We start from the raw sequence: 23,019 nt of genomic DNA, 5'->3' as shown, positions 1-23,019 counted from the left end.
CTCCAATCAACAACCAAGCCAAATAACCAAGCCAATACACTAATATGACACAGGATAGAACAGCAATGCACAAAGAGACAGTCGCAACACGTGTTGCACAAATGCTGTACCTGGGATTCTGTAATGCACTCTGTCCACAACCAATCAACAACTGAGTTTCATCAATATATGACAGGATATAGCCAAAAACAACTGGCTGGTGACAGCCACATCATACATGTACAGTACATGTACCACATGCTGCACCTGGGATCAGGCTCTCCTGCACAGTAGGCCCTAAACGTTTTTACAACTTTTTTCACAAGGGACTACTTGAAATCAGACAGGTGTCTCAGATTGCTGGTAATGTTGGCCATAGACAGTATGGTGTTTGCCCTCAGCAATATGGAGGTCGCGTTTACGTCTGCCACCTAATAAAACTCAACGGACAATGCATTATTTTTCTAATATCTGGTCCCATGCAGTTTTGGCAATCTATCCTGTTGCCGTCCTTCCTGTGGACTGTGCTGTTATATGGTTTTATACTACGTTGTTTGACAAAGAACTGTTGATAGCAAATAACCAGCAAGTATGATATGAAATTTCAGAAGAGGTAGCCTGGGGACTTCTTGAGCAAATGGTCAATTAGAATGACATTTCAATCTGAGATAGGCCTATATGCAATTGCCATATTTGTGTTATTAACACTTGCATTAAACTATGGGGCAAAAATAAATAAATGGTACATTGATATTTCTAACAGAGTAAGTGCTCCATCAAAAAAAGACGGCCAGTCCACATGGTGTCCAGTCATCACCTCATGGTGCGTCACGTGACCTGCGGTTTATTTACCTTGCTTATACAGTGCAACCGCACTAGGTTTTGTCAAGCAGAAGCCTGCGCTCTGGCGAACAAGTGCCGTTTCTATTGATTCACGGAGATGTCAATCATAGCCAATCCCCTCCTTACCGCCTACTAGCAGGGATTCACTGTAAACCTATCGATCTGCTGGATCATCTACCCCTTAACCAAAGTATGGTATATTTCGAAATGTGTGTGTTTCAAATGATGAGAAATAGCCTACGTGGATTGATTAGCCGGTGTACAATGTATGACTGTTGAGTTCTCTGTCACTTCCCACGAATGAAAGCGAGTGGTGGAACAGCAGGTGTATTTCACGATACCATGTCGCATACGATCTATCTGATGATTTAAATCTGTTTGTTTCCTGGAAGAAGAAAGTCGGACCCTAAAGTGAAAACGGTTAGCTGCTAGACGTGGTGGGTGAAAGCTTCTGCAGTAACGAGCACAGGCTAGCTTGTTTTCACGTTGTTATGATAATGCTTAGTCTGAAATCGGACTTCATTGCTTGTGGCCTGTTCGATATAAACATGATCAAAGTCATGAGTAGCCTACGCTATTAGAGAACCCCGTGGTGTTGTGCAATGATGCAGGCTATGTTCGACAACACAGTGAGCCAGTTGACAACGATATTGGCTAGGCCTAGGCTACTTAAAATCAGTGGATTTCAGGGTTTTGAGACACGGATCGTGTGGTGGTGTCGGACACATTCGCTGAAGATGTTCTGGTCATTCAGGGAAGAGGTGATGTCACGGACATCGAAAAGCATTTCCACATTTTGATGACGCTGATTGTACATATTTTGTCATGTCCTTATGTTAAGACTGGTCTTTTTGTCTGTAGAAGTTACTAGGTAACCTTTTGTGTTGGCCTAATCTCCATGAAGTCCATAATTGTCATGTAAAACCTCTCATTTTGTCTGCTTGTGCTTCTCAGATACCATGCGGACTGTTTGAAGCCCTACTATTCCCCATCAATCCACCATGGCATCTATTTCCGTTGGGGAAAATCAGCTGCAGAGGATCATCAGAGATCTTCATGGTAGGCCTAGGCCTACTGGCAGACCCCGCTGCAGAGAGCAGTGATAAAGGGGGCATTTGAGATTTTCAGGGGGGCACTATCAATCGTAAAAGGCTATAGTTAGGATTATGCCAAGTAAAACTGAGGGGGCACCTTTTTTGTTTGAGGGTGCACCGCCCCCTTTTGCCCCCCCCTGGAGCCGGGTCTGCCTACTGGAGGAAGATAGTCACTAGCTTACCAACATATGTTGTGTAGAAATACAGTAGGAAAGGATGTAGCTCACTGACACACTGACAGCACTCAGTTTTGACAGCATTTGTATTTTAAAGGTCACACTTTACCCCTTTTCCCATAATTTAAACAGGTTGTGGTCTTAGTCATACTTTGGTCAAAATACTAAAAGGGTGAGCCCTTTCAAAGGCCCTTTTCTGTCCGTGTTCTTACAGACACAATGGCACGATGGTTTTACGTTAACGTTTTGGTGACGGGTCTCAAGCTTACTAGATAAAAGCAAACTATCGCTCTGTCAAGATAGGTACAGTATAATCAAGGCTGAAGCTGACTGCATTGCATTTCTAGACCTAGGCAGCCCATGCAAACAACAGGGTTTTGTCATGTCAATGATTTTGCGTTGTTAGCTATCCCTGATATCCATATGTGTTAAAAGCATTAAAAAAAAATGTAATTTTCATAATATGTGACCTTGACAGTGTGTGTATTAACATATTAGTTAAAAAGTTAAAAAGTTTGTTGGGTAAATGAGGGCCAGACAGACTATATGAACACAGTGTAGTATTTGTTAAGATAGCACCTCGCTGAGAACAGACATGACCCAGTGCTGGTGTGTGTGTGTGTGTGTGTGTGTGTGTGTGTGTGTGTGTGTGTGTGTGTGTGTGTGTGTGTTGAAGGTTGATGTTGCTGTGTGTGTTTATAGATGTGTGTGCGTGCACATGTGCGCAGGCAGCTAATGTTGCTGTATGTTATCTCTGGCATGCAGATGCTGTGGCTGAGCTTAGTAAGGAGCACAGGGAGACAGGAGAGCCCGTCACAGACGACAGCTCCAGCCTACAAAAGTTCTCCTACAAACTGGAGTACCTGCTGCAGGTATACACACACACACACACACACACACAAACTGGAAGGTATCCCACAGGTATGCTGCACTAGTGCAGTGCATGAAACCCCACTGCAATGTTTCAAGCCCAAAGTTAGTGTAATCATGTTACACATTGCTTATTAGATTTACTTTAGCTTGATGACCTGTCTTTCAGTGAATACCTAAGAATTAACCAATTATTTAACAGAGACTTATAGAACAGTGGTTCTCAACTCTTTTTGAATGAATGCCTCCCAGGTGTTAGTCCGATACTCTTTTTAACCTCACCCTCCACAACAACCAGACATCGACAAAGAAGATGTTATGGATGCTTTGGGTCCATACATTGTACCTATGTCTATTTTTGTTTGACTTGAAGAGATTATTTGAATCAACTTTTAATTTCACACTGATGAAATGGCTGGTGAATAAGATCAGGGAACCCCTACCTCATTCTGATGGCATTTTCAGTTAGAAATGGGGGAAAATGGACACTGAACAAATCAACAAAGAACAAATGTATTTCATATCAGTGTATTTCAGTATATTCTTTTCTAAACAATGTATTATTTACTAGGTTGCTAGATAGTAGGGCTGTCAAAGTTTTCATTTGGTAAGGAAGCGCCACAGTTGTTTTAAGCCAAGACTCAAACAGAATTGAACTTGAATGTTCTGTTTTACATTATTACTTTAACTTTGGTAAAACGTAGCTCAACAACCTGTCAACTGTACCTGCAACAAGTCTAATCAGGTTAGGTATTGAAACCAACATGGTGAATTTCCATGTTTGATTGCAGATTTTAAGGCTCCTTCACTTGCTGGAACTCTATTTTGCTTACTGTAGCCAGTATGGGTGTAAAGGTACACATATGTGTACCGACTACCGAGCCGTTTAGGTACAGGACGCCAGGCTCTATATAGATGCGTGTACTGAATGCATTAATCAACACTAGGCTTTTGTTTTGTTGTGCAGAAAGTGCGTAAACATCCCTTATGACACCATACGAAATGACACAGAAGAACCTCAAACTGATACTGTTCCAAGTTCTACAATGAATTACTGTAGGCCCATGACCCCTCCAGAGGGCTCAACAGTTCGGTCTGCCATTCCAGATCCACCCGCTCCACACTCTCAGGGCCACTGAATGGTTGGTAAAAGCCTAAACTGTGAGAACCACAATTTATGTGTACCAGGCAAGAATGCCCTAGCAATGTTGTTGATGCCCTATGAGCTCAGCAACCTCTCCTTGGTCACTCACTGTGGAATGGCACCTCCTGCCTGAGCTCTCAGCTGGTTTGTCTGCAATACTGTGGAGCCTCACCAGTTGTTGTTGGTGTCGTAACCGGATGTAATCTTGTAGCCCTTCACCGCCAACAGCCTACTTATCGGTAAATGCCCTTAGAATTACCTCCATTGCACTGTGGCATAAGAGTTGATTCAAATAATGATATATACTGTACATACATACATTACACTAGAAGTCAACAAAATAGATAGAGCTACAGTGTATTCAGTCAGAACAGTTTTTGTTTTTGTTTTGTGCATGTCTGGTGGTGATGGATCAGTGGTGGTTCAAATGTGCAGTATATTAATGGCTGATTATGTAAACTTACAGTATGTAAAATAATTTTCATTTGTGTGTGGTCTTTGTGTTTTATTAGTTTGACCAGAAAGAGAAGACAACTTTTCTCGGCATCAGGAAAGACTACTGGGATTATTTCTGTGACTGTTTGGCAAAGTTAAAAGGAGCTAATGACGGCATCCGCTTTGTCAAGTCTATCCCTGAGGTAATCCTGCACGAGTGCACGAGTGTGAGAAACAATTAAACTCGCAGTCTGAGCTACCGGTTCACTAGAACACCCTTCTCTGAGACCCAAAGGACTACAACGTCTCAGGCTTTAGTCTAACCATGGTTTTTTACTGCTTTGCATGTAGTGAAGTTACTTTATTATTAGTGACCAGTGACTTGAGTATGCCGATGTATTGATGTCCGTTGGGCTGGCATCCATTGGAGGTGAGTCATGAGGACTGTGAGATGAGTTTGGTGTTGAACTGTTGTTCAAAAAACTTTTGGTTTGCTCCATGAAATGATATACTATAGACGAGACATAAACTGATGAGCTGTATGTTCGTTTTGTGCTGATCTTTCACAAAAGTATTAGTCTGTGAAGTTGTATGTAGACTAGTGTATGAAAGATATACTTTTTGTATGCCAATGCATGAATGATGCTCTATAATACATAGACGCATGCATTAAGTGTGGTTTCCAAACGCAGTCACTTTTTGCTTTTAGAAAAATACAGATTATTGGTGAGAAACCAATATCAAGGCACAGGAACTCAAGCCTCTGGAAATGTCTTGGTCAGGTGATGTGTGACTCCTGTATGCTTTCCCAAGCTCAAGAGCTTATCTGATGTTTGATGTTGTTTTAGTCATTGAGGTTGTTATTTGAGACCGCTATCTCCACTAGTGCTGCAGAAACAGCTCTTTGAGTGGGAGTTGAGAGCATTGCTTATTATAAGGAAATGACATTGACAGTCCAGAAAGAAACAGCATTGAGCATGGCAGTTGAACTGTCTGTAAGGGTCGATGACTGAGTGTCAGCCTGTGACATTAAATCAACATTTAAAGCTACCTGTCCTGAACAGCATGCAACCATGTTGGAAATACCACTGATGGCCAAGGTGGTATGGTTATAAGCTTGCTAACATGGTAACTCTTCTGGTTTTGATGTGATGTTGCATCCCTGACCACATACAGCATGGCTTGAATGGCTGGTGCATACAGTGGGTTTGTCTGTCCTTCACGTGGCCATATACTGTATCATCAACATGAATTTCAAGATAGCCCTATGAAGTATATGTCACAGGACTGTAAAGACATGTCATTAGTTGTTTATTTTGAAGTGAAAAGTCCCCATCTGGTGTTGTGTTGAATTTGGACCCCTGCCTTTAATCCTGTCCATCTGTGCTTCTGCGGCGGTTTGTCCCAGGCAAGGGACACAAGGTATTCCTGACCGATAATCTACGGGATAACATCAGGTCAGCTTTTGAACCTCGGAACCAAAGAGACACATCAGAGGGCAGTGGGACGTGTGAGGCTAGCAGAATTGGGCTTTTACATATTTGGTCGCTTAGAAATGTGCAGTTCAGAGCAAAAAGCCCTAACTGACAAATGTGTTGTTTGTGTTTGTTTTTCTGTGATGTGTTTGTGTTTGTGTTTTTGAGTGTGTGAGATGCAAAACCAAACCACAGAACGTGTCCTTTCAGCAGTAGTCAGCTGTAGTGGTCCGTGGGACACCTCACGGATCCACAGAGCAGTGAAGATGAGACGTTGTGCTCTCCTCAGGAGACCCTTCTCAGGCCTCTGGTGTCCCACATCTGCTGACACCGAGATCACACACTTATGGCTTTCCCTCTTGGTCACAGACAGTGGTTGTGCTGTCAGCGCTTAGGGGTTATGGGGCTAAGTCACATTCTTGATGCTTGTATACATTGCACCTTTGACCTCTGTGTTTGTCTGTGTTGTAGCTCAAAACCTCGCTGGGAAAAGGTCGAGCCTTCATCCGCTACTCGTTGGTGCACCAGAGGTTAGCTGATACCCTGCAGCAATGTCTGATGAACCACAAAGTCACCAGGTATGCAGCCTGTGCAGAACTATGCACTCACACACGCATACAACATGCACACAAACACTTACTGTACCAGATACACTGAGACCGACATGCAACACCATGTCGTCATCTATATACACAAATGCAAAGGCGTGGCTTTCTGTCTACTCCTGCATACAGCACAGTGTGTCCAGCCACATGTGTGTCCAAAGTTGTCCACAGTTAGTGCCACTCTCCAAATACATCTTGACATGCACCAGATATCTCCGGGTTCATGCAGACAGGCACAGGAGCATAACAATGTCCTCACATGGACTGGAAACAGTCTATTTCCTCCCCTCCTTGGTACCTGTGGGATGGAGGCGCACAATGAGAGAGGAACTGAGACTCTTAGCCTGACCTTCAGTTAGAGGCCTTAGGAGTCGCTAAAGAGAAGCCATTCATCTACGAAACCTCACTTTTCACCTAGATTAGCCTACTTAAGTAGAGAGGTTAGTTATCTATGACCTTTGTTTGCGACGTGCTGAAATAGACACTATGTCTGGATTGAAGTCTGAAGATTTCTTGAAACTTCCTGAAGCTTCCCTTTGAACCTCTGAGCTGTAAACTAAGATCGGTGTCTGAAAGTGATGTCTCTTCCTTAATTCAGTCTTGGTTCCCCATTGTAAGACTTGACCATTTCTGTTTAGTAGGAAGTAAACGTTTCATTTTACAAATGTCAGCAACATTTTTTTAGGTTTTACCAAAGAATGCCAGGCTGTGTTTGATGCTACTCCCTCCACACAGTATTTAAGGGGCCCAATGTGTGTGTGCTTTTATCTGAGAAATGGACAGCACAAGGTCTCAGTTGGGTGCACTGGTAGCAAGTTGCATAGTTGGATGAGTAAGGCCAGATGGATGTCCAGACTGCAATCACTCTATGGATCTGAAGAAATGGCATGTCCATCTATGGAAATGTTGCATTATATCAGCCAAAGGACCTTTTAAGGCTTTTAAGAGCAGTCAGTGTAATCATATACTGTATTTGTATACAATAGTCTACATTTGTGTGTGTGTGTGTGTGTGTGTGTGTGTGTGTGTAAAAGTAGGACTTGGCGAGCTTGAGTGTGTTTTGTTGGCATACTTGGCCTGCAGCAGACAGCATGCCATCAGATCTAGTGTGTGGGATCACACAGACCACCTGCTGTGTCCTGTCCAGATTTGTCCCATCACAGTCATTCTCTCTCTCTCTCTCCCCCTCCTCTCTGTTTGTGTGTGTGTCTCTCTTGCTCTCTTTCTCACCATATCTCTCTCTGTCTCTCTGTCTTTGTGCCTGTAATTCTGCACAGTGAGTGGTATTACGCTCGCAGTCCGTTCCTGAAGTCTCATCTGAGCATTGACATCATCAACCACCTGTACGAGCTCAATGAGATCCAGTTCGATGTGGCTTCCAGGGGTCACGATCTAGACTCTGATTGGCCCACATTTGCCAGGTAACCCTTTGAAATCCCTGTTCATGTACTCCTGCCAATGGTGAACTTGATAAATCCTTACTATGACAGCACTTAATCTGCAGTGGTACATGTCTTTGTGGTGCTCTGGTCCAACATACCATGCTCTATTCTTATTAATTGAACGTCTTTATAGTATGGCTATTCCATTCAAATTTGTATTATGACAATATCAAGCCACATAGCACCAGTGATGTTTTTCCTGTAACTGCCATGCACTGTGAGCAGTTTCATGTTACCATCTGTTCTATATTTACTGCCCACTGAAACTTGGTATGTAGCAAGAACATCATGACTTCCTTCTAGATTTCTTTGGAATGTGTGGTTGTGTACAAGCCTGATAGGAATGTCACAAAGCATGTTTTCTTGAACAATAATTCATTTATGAAGTTTAATTAATTTATGTAATTTTACAATGCATTCTATTCAAGCCACTGGGGTGTGTGTGTGTGTGTGTGTGTGTGTGTGTGTGGGGGGGGGGGGGGGGGGGGGGGGCATTGCCTTCAGCCCCCATTACCTACCTACCACACACCATTAAAAGCATTTCAAAAACACTTGCACCTACATTCACATTGCAAGCCTAATGCTCAGATCAGATTTGCCTGTCTTGACAATTCACATATGGAACTCTAGTTAAATGAGAATGCATCTATCTTCCAACACCACGCATGTGCACATTGATTTGTTTTGGCACGAGTCAACAAGAAAATGAGAACATACTGTAGGTTACATATAAAGTAATCTTAAAGTTTGCACCAAGTGCACAAATGAACTATGACTTTGAGAATAGAATAGAATAGAATATATACTTTTTTTGATCCCGTGAGGGAAATTCAGTTCTCTGCATTTAACCCAATTTAACCGAATTAGTGAACACACAGTGAACACACAGTGAGGTGAATCACACAACCCAGAGCAGTGAGCTGCCTGACCAACCAGCGGCGCTCAGGGAGCAGTGAGGGGTTAGGTGCCTTGCTCAAGGGCACTTCAGCCGTGGACTGGTCGGGGATCGAACCGGCAACCCTCAAGCCCGAAGCCCTAACCAGTAGGCCACGGCTGCCCCAGAGTGATGCTGGGGAAATCTCGACCTCTGAGTTTGTCTGGAACATCATTAAAACCGATAAGAAAACATCTTTTAAAAAGTAGCTAATCTATGTATCCTTTTCCCTCTGGAGGATCGTAAGCAGGTGTGATCATTTAATCTACAACTGACACAAGCAAAGACCTTTAGCAGTTTGTTGTTGCAGCAGGAGAGGTTGGTGGCCTGTGGTAAAGAAGCATGCGTATCATGGGGTTCATTAGGTCCCTTTCCACAGGTGGGTTAATCAAGCACCCTGTAGTCTGCATTCATAATCTAGGTGCTTGATTTGATACACCTGTGGAAAGGGACCTGATGAAACCCATGAATTGGCAAAAAAAAAACCCTGCATGAATTCATGAATTTGTTCATTTTCAGTCATGTCCCATGGCCACAAATTAGATGTAAATCTATCTGATCAAGAACCACGAATGGAAGACACTCAAATCTGATTGGAAAAAATGTAATGTGAGATGTTATGTGTGATATGTGTCACTCGAGAAACAATCTGATTTGAGTCACCTCAGCCTGATGGTGTGAGCATAGCCTTTGCTAACTGGCCCATTAGTTCTAACTCAAGGTGTTCTGTACTGTTCCAGGAGGACGCTTGGGACAGGTGTGTCCACGTCGCACCTGTGGAGACCACCCAGTCGCTGCTCCAGTGTCAACAGCTTGGTCAGCAACTACTCACAGGTGTGTCTCGCTATCTGCTCACTCACTCATTTAGAAAGTTGATAAGTTGAATTTATGGACTATCTCGGACATAACACTTTTCCTGTACATGTACAGCCTATTTGCTGTAATGTAGCATATTAGACTCATTTGATGGCTTAGGATAGACATGTAGGAGATAATTACTTTCTCTTTGGCAAACGCAACATTCATGAATTATATATTTAAAATTATTTTCAAAGGGCAAATTTCAGTGTCGTATGGTTTTGTAATGGATGTATTTATAGTATGATGCATTCTCTCTGCGAAAATAAAGTCTGTTGCGCTTAAATCGCTCTAGTTTCCCGCCTTCCTTGATGACAGCTTCTAGCTGTCAAAATGAACAAGGTTCAGCTGGACGTCACTGTGGCTCGAGATCACTAATGATCTCTTTTGGACGTACTGTATAATGTACCTTCATGTCGTAAGTTCTAGGGGCGAGGCCATTAAAACGAGCATATATAAGGGTGTGATATTTAAATTACGCTTGTTTCCAGCCGCCACATTTATCAACACATGTTTATTCTTACGCTGGAATTGGAGTGATACGAAAGTTTGATGAATCACACGTGAGCCCCGTCGTGAGATGATTTCTGCGTTCAGATGTACGCTGGTTTCTACGCTCGGTTGATAAATGAGGGCCAGTGAGTGCATTTACTTGCACATTTAAAAAGTGATTATGTTGTTGATTATTTTGTTGTTATCTGGTTATTATAAGTTCTTGTGTAAATGGAATAAACCAATATTCGGTTATATATTATCGATTTACTGCCGTTATCATTGTCAGTAATCGTTTTTTTTAGTGTACATGTAAACACGCTCACTGAGACGATGAAATTACAAGTGGTCACTTCTAAATGCAAGTGTAAACAACCACAAACTTCCAGTCATTGTAACTGGTCCTGCCCATGTATACACTTTCATGACTTGACTGTCAAGTCTTGAAATGTGTCATAATTATCTCAATTGCATACAGTAGATAAAACACATCAACATAAAGTAATGAATGGTCAGTATACAGTATAAAGGAAATGTCGACTCTATTATTATGATTGAGTGATTGCCGGTGTTGTGTCCAGTCCCTACATCAGCCTGCGGAGTTCCTCCCTGGGCCCGACTTCAGCCCGTGCCTGCTGGGGGAGCTGAGCGAGCTGGGTCACCTGTCCAGCTGCAGCGCGGCCGACGACCTGCGCGTGGAGCTCGACCAGTCGGAGCTGCGGCAGCAAGAGCTCCTGGAGCGCGTGCGCCTGCTCACCAAGGAGGCCGGCGACCTGCGCTCAGTCATCCGCAGCCTCGAGGGCCAGTTGTCTGCCACGGGGAGCGCCGGGCAGAAGAAGCAGCAGCCGCAGTGTGGAGCCGGAGCGGTCAGCGGTCAACAGGAGGTCGCACAGAACCAGCAGGCGGAGGAGGCGAAAGCCAACGGGGAGTTTTCCAACCACGTCCAGGCCGACGACGCGTCCGACAGCGACCTGCAGGCCAAGCTGAGCGTCGCCGAGAAGAGGAACATGGAGCTCCTGGCCAAGCTGGACGGGGCGCTGACCGAGAAGAGCCAGCAGGCGGCCAGCTACTGCGACTCGGCCTGGAAGATCCAGGAGCTGCTGGCCAAGCTGAAGGAGGCGGAGGCGGAGCGTCTGGAGGCGCGGCGGCGGCTGGCGGCGGCCGAGGAGGAGCGGGCCGGAGCGCTGCGGCAGGCCGAGGAGCTGCGCGCGGCGGTGGGCCGCCTCCAGGGGTCGCTGTCGCTCAAGGAGCGCGAGACGGGCAACCTGCGCACGCAGCTGCAGGACCTGCAGGGGGCGCTGGAGGACAAGAACCAGAGCCTGAGGGACGAGGGGGTCAAGGGTCGCGACGGCCAGAGCGAGACTGCCGCCGCTGCCGCCGGGGTTAAGAAGGACCCCGCGGCCAAGAAGGTGGAGGACTACAAGGCCCAGTGCACCACGCTGATGGAGCTCAACGCCAAGCTGCTGCAGACGGTCAAGCGCAACGAGGAGAGCACGCGCGAGCTGGCCCAGGCCCGGCAGGCGGCCGAGCGGGAGCTGAGCGCCCTGCGCGCCTCCGAGGCCCAGCTCCGCACCCGGCTGGAGGCGGCGCAGATGCCCGCGGAGGAGCGCGAGAGGAAGCTGCTGGAGGAGAACCGGCGGCTGGAGGAGAGCGCCCAGCAGGCCCTGGCCCGGGCCGAGGAGGCCGAGGGGGAGGCGCGGAAGCTGGAGAGGGAGCGCGAGGAGCGCAGGGAGGAGCACGCCGAGGCCAGGGAGCGGCTGGCGTCGGCGCGGGAGGAGCTGAGCGCCCTCACGGCACGCACCGCCCGGCTGGAGGAGCGGCGCGCCACCTCCGAGGAGAAGCAGGAGCAGCTGCGGCGGCAGCTGGAGGAGGCGGAGAGCAGGAGCAGGAGCGGCGAGGAGGCAGGCGAGGGGGAGGCCGGGGCGGCGGCGGCGGTGGTGTCCAGGCTGGCCCTGGCCGAGGCCCAGCGGGAGCTGCAGGCGCGGGAGGCGCTGCGCCTCCAGGAGGAGGCGCAGGGGCTGCGCGCCCAGCTGCAGCAGAGCACGGAGGAGCGGCTGAAGACGCAGGCGCTGCAGGAGGTGACGGAGGCGTCGCGCGAGGACCTGCGCGCCCAGGCGCAGCAGCTCAAGGCCCAGGTGGAGGAGATGAACCGCCGCCACGTGGACGAGCTGCTGCGGGGGCGCGAGCGCGAGGAGGCGCTGGCCGGCGAGCGGGAGCGGGAGGCCCAGGCCCTGCGGGAGGAGCGCGGCGCCCTGAAGCGGCGGCTGGACGCGCTGGCGGCGGAGAACGCGGAGGCGCGCGAGGCCCTGCACCGGGCCAACACCGAGACGGCCGAGCTGGGCGTGCACGTGTGCGCGCTCACCGGGCAGAACGAGGAGGCGCGGCGCCGCTGGGAGGCGCTCTCCGAGCGGCTACGGCAGATGGAGGAGGAGGCGGCCGCCGAGGCGCGCGGACTCAACGCCAGCCTCAAGGCCCTGCGGGAGGAGAACGGCAGGCTGCAGGAGGAGCTGAGGCAGGCGCAGGCGCTCCCCGCCGGGCTGCAGGAGGAGCAGGGCAGCCTGGAGGAGACGCGCAGGAGGCTCCAGAGTCTGCAGGAGGAGAGCCAGAGGGAGATCCAGGAGCTCAAGCTCCAGCTGAGCAGCGGCGGCGTGCAGCACGAGGCCAAGCTCCAGGTGAGAGACGCCCGCCTGCCTGAACCTGCTGAACACGCCCACTGAGAGGGAGACCATTAGAGATGTCAAATATATTTATATATATATATATATATATAAAGTCAAAGATACAGTAGCTAAAGCATGCATGTACAGTCATTTCCTGTGTATTAGCCGCATTGTGTTTAAGCCGCAGGACAGTGTTTTATGCAAGTGAAAAGAAACAAAACCATATTAATACCTTATTAACTGCCCCTGTGTATTAACTTCATAGTTGTAGAAATGTTGCCAAATCAATGTATAAGCTGCGGCTAATAGTTGGGAAATTACGGTACATTGTCAAATGCTCTGAAGCAGTTCCCAGATTCAGAAGGCATGTCATAGATCAAAAAATGCATTGGGATAGGTGTAAGCTTCTCATTTGTCTATTCATGGATTTAATCAGGTCCCTTTTCACAGGTGTATTAATCAAGCACCATGCAGTCTGCATTGATAATCTAGGTGCTTGATTTTATACACCTGTGGAAAGGGACCTGATGAAACCCATGAATAGTTACTGAATATGGTCTAGAAGGTGAAAAATGCTTTAGGAAACATATCCAGAGCTATTACCTATCAGTAATTAGATCCTTTACTAATAACCAAAGACAGACAAACAAACACATGCTTTAGAATACACTTTGTACTGATACACTGTACATGGAAGCATCATTTTGTCAGAACTTCCTCAGAATTCCCATTAGCACATGCCATCACAAATCAAATGTCAGTGTCCATGATGAAGGTGATAACAGTGTCAGTGAGCTGAGGTGTGTGGAGCATTATGGGTGGCTGATCATGTGTTGTCCTTTACAGAGTGTTACAGAGGAGCTTGAGAGTGTCAAGTCCCAACTGGAGACTGCACAGCAGCAGGTTTCACTTCTCCAAGGCAAGCTGAAGGAAGTGGAGGTGAGGATACTGGATGTTGGCCAAAGTATACAAGGCACTACAGCCAAGTCCAAAGCACACATACTGTACTGTACACAAGATGTCTCCGAACTGTCATTGTTACCTCTTACCCAACGTGTTAAAACAAATAGCTTACTATCGCAAAAAAAACGTGCATTAAATGCTCTTTTTTTGGACCGCAGACAGTAAACCAGACCAACGGTCAGTCACTTGAGGAGGGAAACGCCCCCGTTGCCAACACCCAGAGTGTTCTTCATCAGAAAGAGGAAGAAGTGAGGAAACTGAAAGGAGATTTGTCCAAGTAAGTGGAGAAGTGCCCGCACAGCCTGGCCTGAAGTTCCACTGTGCGTAGGTTGTGCGCATCTACAGTATGACTCACGCCACAATGGAAACGTCAGTAGTGCTGTTCTCGTCACCGTCGGTCTTCCATGAATGGGACATGACGTCTGGCACCACATCTCCTAGTGCCCCCTCTCATACATGGGCTACGCCAGGGTGTTGCTTGCTGTAGCTAAAGCAACACCAAGATTTTGATAAGCAACACCAAAGCAACATCAAGTTGGCTCGAGTTTTTTTTGTAAGAATGCAATAGGCCTATAATGTTATCCAATATTACAGTTATTATGAAAGTAATAAAGATTGGGAATATCTGTATTTATGTTTGAATGTGGTTATCAAACCGCCAGCACTGCCTGTCAAGATTGCAGACCAGTAGCTTTTGAAATCGGCGGCGCTACCAGCACAATTCAAACTTCGCTCATGTTGTTATAGGCTAGGCCTATGAAAACCGCCCCAGAGTTTTTGTGGTTCCAAAAAGGTTCCACGGCCAGCAGCCACAACTGCAATAGTGTTGCAAGTGTCAGTGTTCTATTCTTCCCCCTTCTCTCGGACTGATATTACCAGAGCCGTCTACAGCTTCACATTGCAGCGTAGCAGTGCAAGAAGAGGTTGAGAGTGAGACATCATCTCCCCCACCCCCTAGTACTTCCATCAACTCGATTAGTCTACTAGCTAGCCAACCTCTGTGCCTCGCTAACATAGCCTACCGATTTTCATGCAAACTGACAATTCGACGAGGAGTTGTGTTGGATTAATCCATTTACAGTTAGCGATTAGAGTGGCACCTCATTCATTCATCATGTCATGGGCAGAAACAAATGTTGGTTGTGAGGTCTCTGTTACATTACAATTTTTTTAGCTTTATTTTTTATGAAAATATGATGGGGACCCCAACGAATGGCCTTTATATCGTTGTCAAACTACGTTGAAACTGCATCACAGCACAATTTTCCAAATTTCCCGGGGGAGAAACCCCTGTAGGCTGTAGCCTACCCCGTAAAAGAAAAAAAAACTGGCCTTTTGCACTATAGTGACGCTCCTGGTCGGCAATATAGGCTATTTGTCAGTGGATTAAAAAAACGACGCTAAGGAGTCAATGTAACATCTCGAACTGGACAGGATTCGGGAAGATCTGTCCACAGTAAGACATTCGATTTTGCTTTTACTTTATCTAGCCTGTGGGTAGCCTAGGCTACAGCAGACATTTATAGCAGAGACGAACTTTGGAGTCAGCAGCCATCAACATGGTCAAAGACATTAAAGTCTGCTTCTGCTTCCCCCATCCATAGTTAATTAAAGAAGCTTCCGCTAGTATTTTGTTGATTTTTGCATTTGCAATAGGCCTAGCCGTTGCGTGGTCGTGTGTGTGCCTCAGTCTGGCCAGATGTTAAAATTTGCTAAGTGACGTCATCATGATTTCTTAGCCATTTGTAAGCCACGTTTTTTTTTTCCTTCCTTATTTTTCGGGCGGGGGGGGGGGGGGGGGGGGGCAGCAACACCTGTCTGTATCACAGCAACAGCTTAGCTACACCAACAAAATTATCCTGGCGCCGCCCATGCTCTCATAAGAGCCCAGTGATCGTAGTCCTAGTGGCTTCTCATTCACGTGGTGTTCTCTGTGTGTTCTCTTGTCTCCTCTACCTCCCTCCACCCCATCTCACCCTCTCCATCTCTCCCCTGCTCTGCTCTCTCTCTCCCTCCCTTCCTCTGGAAGTGCGGAGGAGCAGCTGGCGTTGGCCCAGAAGGCCTGTCAGGACCTGAGTGAGAGCCTGCGCCGCACCACCGTGGAGAAGCAGACCAGCGATCTCAAGACGTCGGCCGAGATCGACGACCTGTACCGCACCAAGAGGAACCTGGAGGAGAGGCTCATCGAGCTCATCAGGTGATCACAGCGCCTCCTCATGGCACGCGCTCTACCCGAGATTTTCTTCAGCACTTGTGCAAATGCCTCCATTTTGACACTTTCATGACATAAATACAGTCAGCATGAGGTAAATGAGCATTATACATGATATTTCAAACTGGGTTTGAAAGTTATTTGTTCCAACATCATCGTGGCTAAAATAGAGAGTGTGAAAGCCTGTAGTGCCTCTTGTGAAACTCTTGGGCGCCCCCTGCAGGGATAAAGATGCACTGTGGCAGAAGTCGGACGCGCTGGAGTTTGAGCAGAAGCTGCGTGAGGAGGAGCAGACGGACCGGGAGCTGAGCCACTGCCTGGGCTGCCACAGCCAGTTCAGCTGGTGGCTCCGCAAACACAACTGCAGGTGAGAGGGGGTCAAGCACAAACACGTTTTTATAGTATTATTAGTATCTCTTTATGTTCTCTGCTATAAATGCAGCCAGACCAGAGAACATAGCCTAACCTGGTTAGCACACAGACCTTCTCAGTTGTAGTTGAGAGTTGGTCTGGAAAAGGTTCATTGACTTATGACTTCCAGAAGGGGTGTAACTAGTAGTGAGATCAGACTTAAACTGGTGCATCACACAAATTGTTTCAGAAGTGTAGCAATCTCTTAAGCAAAGGTTTTAAACTCAGTTCCAAAGAAATCCATGTCCATGCAGGATTAGCCTAACCTTTGTATTTTAGGGACATTGGGAATGGGCCTCAGTGGCCTCTAGGCCAGACGGACCTGCAGCGCAAATTCCAAATTGTCCAAAAGTTGGTTTGGGGATCCCCTGGTTTAATATAACCATGTTTATGGAATGTTTCGTTTATGCCATAGGAATGTCTCTTGCTGTGTTCAGATAAAAAGGTTACACAAAATGGCATAAAAGATAAAGATTCACATGCAGTTCACATTCAAGTTGCGATGAAGGTTGTCTACTTCCCACTGTCATAGTCAGGCTCTTGCTTTGTGACTTATGGATAGATGAAGCTTCTACTTTTGCTTCATTCTCTTGAGCAGCTTGTAAGGACAGCCTGTCAGCACTACACAGCCTGCTAAAATATGCATTACACATTGACCCAGACTAGACTCGGCCAAGAGATCACTATTTTAATGATAAATATGCGTAACGTGATTGCATCTTGGATAAAACAGTCAAATTATTCTAGATAGTGTTTTGTACTGTTAAAGGCCCACCCCACCCTACCAAGATAAATAAGCAACCCTTCATCCAGACTCTCTCCCTCACACACATGTGCACACACGCACACACATACACACACACACACACACACACACATATCCTTACATTTGTAACTTCTTTTGACAGAGAACTCAAGCAAAGTATTAACCAATATTATCCCAGCTGCTCTAGTACTGGTAGCCGCTTATTGCTGACCAAGTTTAGGTGCTACAATCTAAACAAGAGGATGGATATGAACTGACTAACGAATCACAGATTGATTAGAAGACTGCGGATATACTGTATATGGCTGCAGAATGTTAGACTAGACCTTAATTGTAAACCAAATAAATTGGCCTCACGGCTGTTTCAAGAGCTTACAGATTGTGGCGAAATGTGTGGTGTTTTAGTTTGGTAATGCAGATGATTCACAGTAAGGACATGTGATGGGACCCACATCCACCCACAATGTGCAATGTGATCTGATTAGCCTGCCCACATCCACCTAACCTCCTGACCAACCCTGTGATAACGAGAGCAGGAAGTGCTAACGTGCGGCTTCCTGTTTGGCAGGCTGTGTGGGCGGGCCTTCTGCTACTACTGCTGCAGCAACACGGTGAGCACGCAGCAGGGGGGCACGCGCGAGCGCTGCTGCAAGGACTGCTACACGCAGCACAGCGCCGTGGTGGAGCGCCACCCGCAGGAGGAGATGGGCACGCCGCCCTACCCGCCCTTCAACCCCCTCACCCCACCCAGCTCCGCCGTGCCCGCCGTCAGAGGTAGGCTCCCTCGTGTGATTGGCGCTCGCACCCTCGTCCCATGCCACACACACACGGGCATCCGTGCCAACTGTGGGAGTGGTGATGGGGAGAGAATGAGACAGACAGCTAAATGGATGGAGGAGCAGCCGCATCCTATTTCACACACTGGTCACCTTGGGTCAGAACAAACTGAAAGCTATTCAGGTCAATGGTGGCAGTGCTGGATGTTCATAGTATCTGTGTGCTTAGACAACATTTCAAATAGTAACAACAGAAAGTACATTTTGGAACAGTATTATATCATTTACTTTGGGAGCAGCTAAGAATGTACCTCAGGTACCTTAGCATGTTATACAGTATACAGTATATCTTGTTTACGTTAGAGTTCATATTGACGCCATATAGTGCTTCATATAGAGTTAGTATTTTCCATGAATGAGTTAGTTTCTGAGACAGTAGGCGGTGTATGCAGCTTCTCTGTGAGCGTATGGTGTGCAGCTCTGCTAGCCTGCGTGGTGTTGTAGCCCAGTGCTGTGACAGCGCTAGGTGCGGTGAGCCGTGAGGTGCCCGTGAGGTGCCCAGGGCCCTGATATTGTGTGGCGCTGCCCCCTCTCGCCCTTCCTGCAGTGGCCGAGCCGTCCCCCAGGGCCCCCGATGACGGCGTGTTTGACATCATCACGGAGGAGGAGGTGAACTGCATCTACGACAACGACTCCCTCTCTGCCTGCACCTCGGGGACTGCACCACAGGGGGCAGAAACGTTGTGAGTCATCACTCTCTGACACACACACACACACACACACACACACACACACACACACACACACACACACAGGCCGAGCACTATTTAGATCCCTGTCTTGCCTCCGTCTGTCTTTCTATCTATTTCTCTCACTCTCTCCCTGCTCCTCGACCTTTATCTCATCACCGTTTTCTCAGTCCCTTACCCTGTTTGCAGTTTCTCTTCTCTTTTCCCTTCACTCTCTCTCTCAACCCCTCTGTTTATCTCTCCTTCACATCAATTTCTGTGCCAGGTTTAGCTCTCTCACTCTCTCTCACACACTCAGTCTGGGTCCCTCTGTTTTCTCAAGCATAAACAATTCCATTCTGTACACACACACACACACACACACACACACACACACACACACACACACACACTCTCTCTCTCCAAAAAGCACTTATTAAGCCGCCCTCCACATCTTTATGGCCACATTGGCGCCAAGGAGCTTTATTTCCTTTGGGCCAACTGGTACTGTGTGTGGGGGTTGTTTAAGCACCTCTTCAGCAGAGTTGACTGTGTGTGTGTGTGTGTGTGTGTGTGTGTGTGTGTGTGTGTGTGTCAGGAACAGCAGCACCAGTGCCGGTGACGCCACCACTGAGGAACCAGAAGAGATTATCGCCACTGTGCAGGACTCTGAGCTGTGCCTGCTCAAGTCTGGAGAGCTCACGTAAGTGTTCACCACCACGCACACTCTCCGTGTGTGTGTGTGTGTGTGTGTGTGTGTGTGTCAGAGAGAGAGAGAGAGAGAGAGACGGAGTGCCGCCACTACAGTTGAGTATGATCTCTGGCGCTGACCTTTGGCACTCAGGTCAAGCTGCAGGTGTAGTGGCCTGGAGCCCTGGCTTTGAGGCGGGGTGGGGTGAGCGCTCTCTCCCCGCGCTACAGTAAGTGTGCCTGCAGCCCGACCTACAGGCCAGCTCCAGCTACAGTTCACAGAGTGTTCTGGATGGGTGGGAGATGGCCAATACCTCATGTGCTCTCTGGTTGTTGAAAATAAGAAAACAACGTTGTAGGTGCAGGTGTAGATGACGTAGATGCTGTGTTGTGTGTCGCGTCCCAGATTGTCGGTGCCCTTTGGTGTGGACGACATCGCCCAGTTTGGAGACGAGTTTCGGGAGCTGTTTGTCAAGTCCAGCTGCTACAGCATCATCCCCATTGCTGTGGGCAGCGCTGGCCCCACCATCAGTTGGGTGTTCTCCTCCGAGCCCAAGAGCATCTCCTTCAGCATGGTGTACAGAGACAACACCGACATCCCCCTGGAGCAGGGCAAGGTAGCACACACACACACACACACACACACACACACACACACACACACACACGGATATATGTTATTATATTGGCAGTATCAATATGTATTATTATGAATACCAAAAAAGTATATTGATATGGCCACTGTGTAATACAGTAGAGTCCATACATGTTCTGTGGAAGATCTCCATTGATTCCCATCCAGAGCTCCATTTTGCTCATTTCATACCCACTGCGCCTCTTGTAATGATTTCATTTCATTTTTTCACATGAAAGGTGATGATCCCTTTGACGAGATGCAACTCTCACAAGGAGACCATCCAGGGGCAGCTGAAGGTGCGAAACCCTGGCGAGTACACCCTCATCTTTGACAACTCCTTCTCCAGGTAAGAGGCTCCCCGCTGGCCCACACCTCTGCTATTGTCATGTGCAGTGTGCAGTTCTCCCCTTGACACCACTCACCTGTGACTCTCTCCCTCTCTTCCTGTCTTTCTCTCTCTCTCTCTCTCTCTCTCTCTCTCTCTCTCTCTCTCTCTCTCTCTTCCTCTTCCTGTGCTGATGTGCTGATCTAACAGGTTCATCTCAAAGAAAGTGCTTTATCGCCTGTCTGTGGAGAAGCCGGTGGTGTACGACGGCAGCGACTGCCCTTAAACACGCGCACAGAACCCTCGACCTCCAGATGTGTCCGTGCGCATGCTTGTGCGTGTACGACGGTCACACAGACAGACAGACGGCAGCAGGTCTGGGAGCTGCTGCCCTCGGGTTTGTGTGGCACCTGCCAAGACAAAGAATGGTTCCTGAATGTGTGTTACTGTAGTGAATTCAGTAGTGGCCAGAGGATGGATTTCAGGGTAGAACTCTCCAGAACAGCAGAACGTTCTCCTGTGGAACCTCCCTGTCTAGAACCCAAAGACTAGAGCAGTAACCCAAAGCCACATGTGCATACGGTACTTGGGAAAGATGTAGTCTTGACAGATGAGAGAAAGTGGAATTGAGCATTATCTCCAATTGGACATACAGTAATGGTCAATTCCACTCTCTCACAGATGATGATGATTATTATTATAGGAAGCTCTCCTATATTTATCTCTTTTCGAGAGCCTGTTTCATAGGAAATCTGCTAAGTTTGGAATGATGTGTTACATAGTTTGTATTTTTGGTGAAATAGTTTGTTTTTAAAGGTCAGGTTGTGTCAAAAGATATATAAAGGAACAGAGGTACACAACAGAATAGAGAAACTTATCTATGGTATGATATTGCACAAAACTGTTTTTCTAAAAACAAGAAGTTGAATTTTTTTTCTAATTTCCACTGACAGCTTGAAGCCTTTTGAAGAGAACACAATTTTTTTGTCTTATTGTAGGAATGTTTCAAGATTGATTCTTACCAAGTCAGCCTTGACTGTCAAATATTTATAATGACTTATGAAATGCCAACTCTTATCTTTCATACTTGATGGCGAGAGTTTAGAAAACCAATGTGAAGGACTGTTTCAAGTGAACGCTCGAATTGCATAGCATGTCAAACCTATGTAAACAAGATAAGCTATTCCTTGTGGTGACTGGAAATAATGCATGTATGCATTGTGGCTGTCATCTCTCAAACGGTATTGTGTAATACCATCACTTTTTAAACTGAAATGATTCTGTACTGATCAATCATTTTAATAGGCTAAGTAAGGTTAGAGGAGTGAGTGTATGTATCAGTACCCTCATTCCCCCTTCTCTCAGATAGGACTGGACTCTGCCAGATCGTGGCCAGACCTGTGCCAGTTGACCACATATCTCCAGTCTGGTGGCTCTCGTGTAGCTAATGGAGACCGATGGTTGTGTTTCGTACCCCTTGAAACATGGCCATCCTAACTAAAAGAGAGAGTGCTCAAAGGAATTGCACCCTGTCGCTTACAGATGGCCATTGCACAGTTCTTTTTGGAGATACATTGTTGGCCAATAGGAAACACTCCCAGACTTGGCAGTGGTGTTGTTGGCTGGTTCTCCATAATCAAATGCAGGCGGTTTTCCAGACCTCTAATATCATTTCTACATTGAACACATTTTTTTGTATCCATTGAAATACAAGAACTTTTTTTTTTCTCTCAGCTGCTGAAATTCTCAGTGTGGATTCATCTCAGTGCAAATGATGAATGTCTTTTATTATTACTTTTTTTCTGTAAAAGAGAAAGAGTCCTGCAGCCTTTAGTAATCATGCACTTTTTGAATGTCCATTTTTCCAAACTGACCGCAGGCATTGCCATCAGCTGCACTGAGTTGATTGCTCCAGATTGTTGCCTATGGTGGTTTCAATGTACACTTCAAAGCAAGAAGAACCCTGTCTGTCAGCCACTGCTCTGGACTGAAGAAGATTTCAAGTGAACCTTGTGAATGTGATTACATCAGTAGTATGGTGTGGTACTTTTTTTTCTGTTTTCATTTTTCATTTGACTTTTTTTGCTGTGAGATCTGAATGTACTGTACTGTACTGTGATGTACTGTATGAGTCTTCAATGAACGGACTGTCCTAAATGTAGCACTCCTCCTCTGGTGTCGTTTTCTTCTCTAAATGTCATGTTCACACCTTCACCTGAGCTCTGCGCCCTCTGCCTCACACGTCACCACCACACAGGTTGAGTCCACGTGCCCTCCCCTCTGCACCTCTGCACCTCTGCACCTCTGAGGCAATATGTTGAATACGGCTAGCATCGTGTAGGGTTTGCACCAAGCCACGCTGATGGGTTCACATGTACAGGGTCAGGGCCGTTCATTTGAGCGCTCACACAGAACAGAACAGACAGCCAGGGGAACGCGAGGAGGCCATTGCTGAATTTGACCAAATAAAGTGCATTGGAGTAGAGGCATGGACTGCTCCTTTA

At 47.0% G+C, this 23,019-nt stretch overlaps 1 protein-coding gene across 2 annotated transcripts; it reads left to right on the top strand.

Annotated features, from left to right (window-relative positions):
* The first annotated feature begins 948 nt into the window (after positions 1-948).
* Positions 949-22,676, top strand: fyco1b (FYVE and coiled-coil domain autophagy adaptor 1b). Of its 2 annotated transcripts, none has more exons than XM_062517386.1 (18): positions 949-1,012; positions 1,777-1,881; positions 2,858-2,964; positions 4,619-4,744; positions 6,488-6,594; positions 7,899-8,042; positions 9,738-9,831; positions 10,929-13,019; positions 13,854-13,946; positions 14,129-14,247; positions 16,000-16,167; positions 16,406-16,549; positions 17,928-18,133; positions 18,743-18,878; positions 19,468-19,566; positions 19,960-20,170; positions 20,427-20,536; positions 20,726-22,676. In XM_062517386.1, exons 2-18 carry the CDS (start codon positions 1,824-1,826, stop codon positions 20,799-20,801), a joined length of 4,089 nt encoding a protein of 1,362 aa, XP_062373370.1. In that variant the 5' UTR covers positions 949-1,012; positions 1,777-1,823; the 3' UTR covers positions 20,802-22,676. The 2 variants fall into 2 exon arrangements, with proteins under 2 accessions (XP_062373370.1, XP_062373369.1); XM_062517385.1 differs by having other exon boundaries at positions 19,462-19,566.
* The last annotated feature ends 343 nt before the right edge of the window (positions 22,677-23,019 follow it).

This window comes from Sardina pilchardus, chromosome 2, assembly GCF_963854185.1.
Source record: "Sardina pilchardus chromosome 2, fSarPil1.1, whole genome shotgun sequence".
NCBI lineage: Eukaryota > Metazoa > Chordata > Actinopteri > Clupeiformes > Clupeidae > Sardina > Sardina pilchardus.
Note: the sequence above shows the minus strand (reverse complement) of the source record. Positions and strands in the feature narration are given on the sequence as shown.

Bases quoted from the DNA above. Each gene is read 5' to 3' on its own strand.
- fyco1b (XM_062517385.1), top strand. From the start codon at position 1,824: ATGGCATCTATTTCCGTTGGGGAAAATCAGCTGCAGAGGATCATCAGA. The intron at 1,882-2,857 runs GTAGGCCTAGGC...TCTGGCATGCAG, and splicing joins GATCATCAGAGATCTTCATG to ATGCTGTGGCTGAGCTTAGT. The intron at 20,537-20,725 runs GTAAGAGGCTCC...CTGATCTAACAG, and splicing joins TTTGACAACTCCTTCTCCAG to GTTCATCTCAAAGAAAGTGC.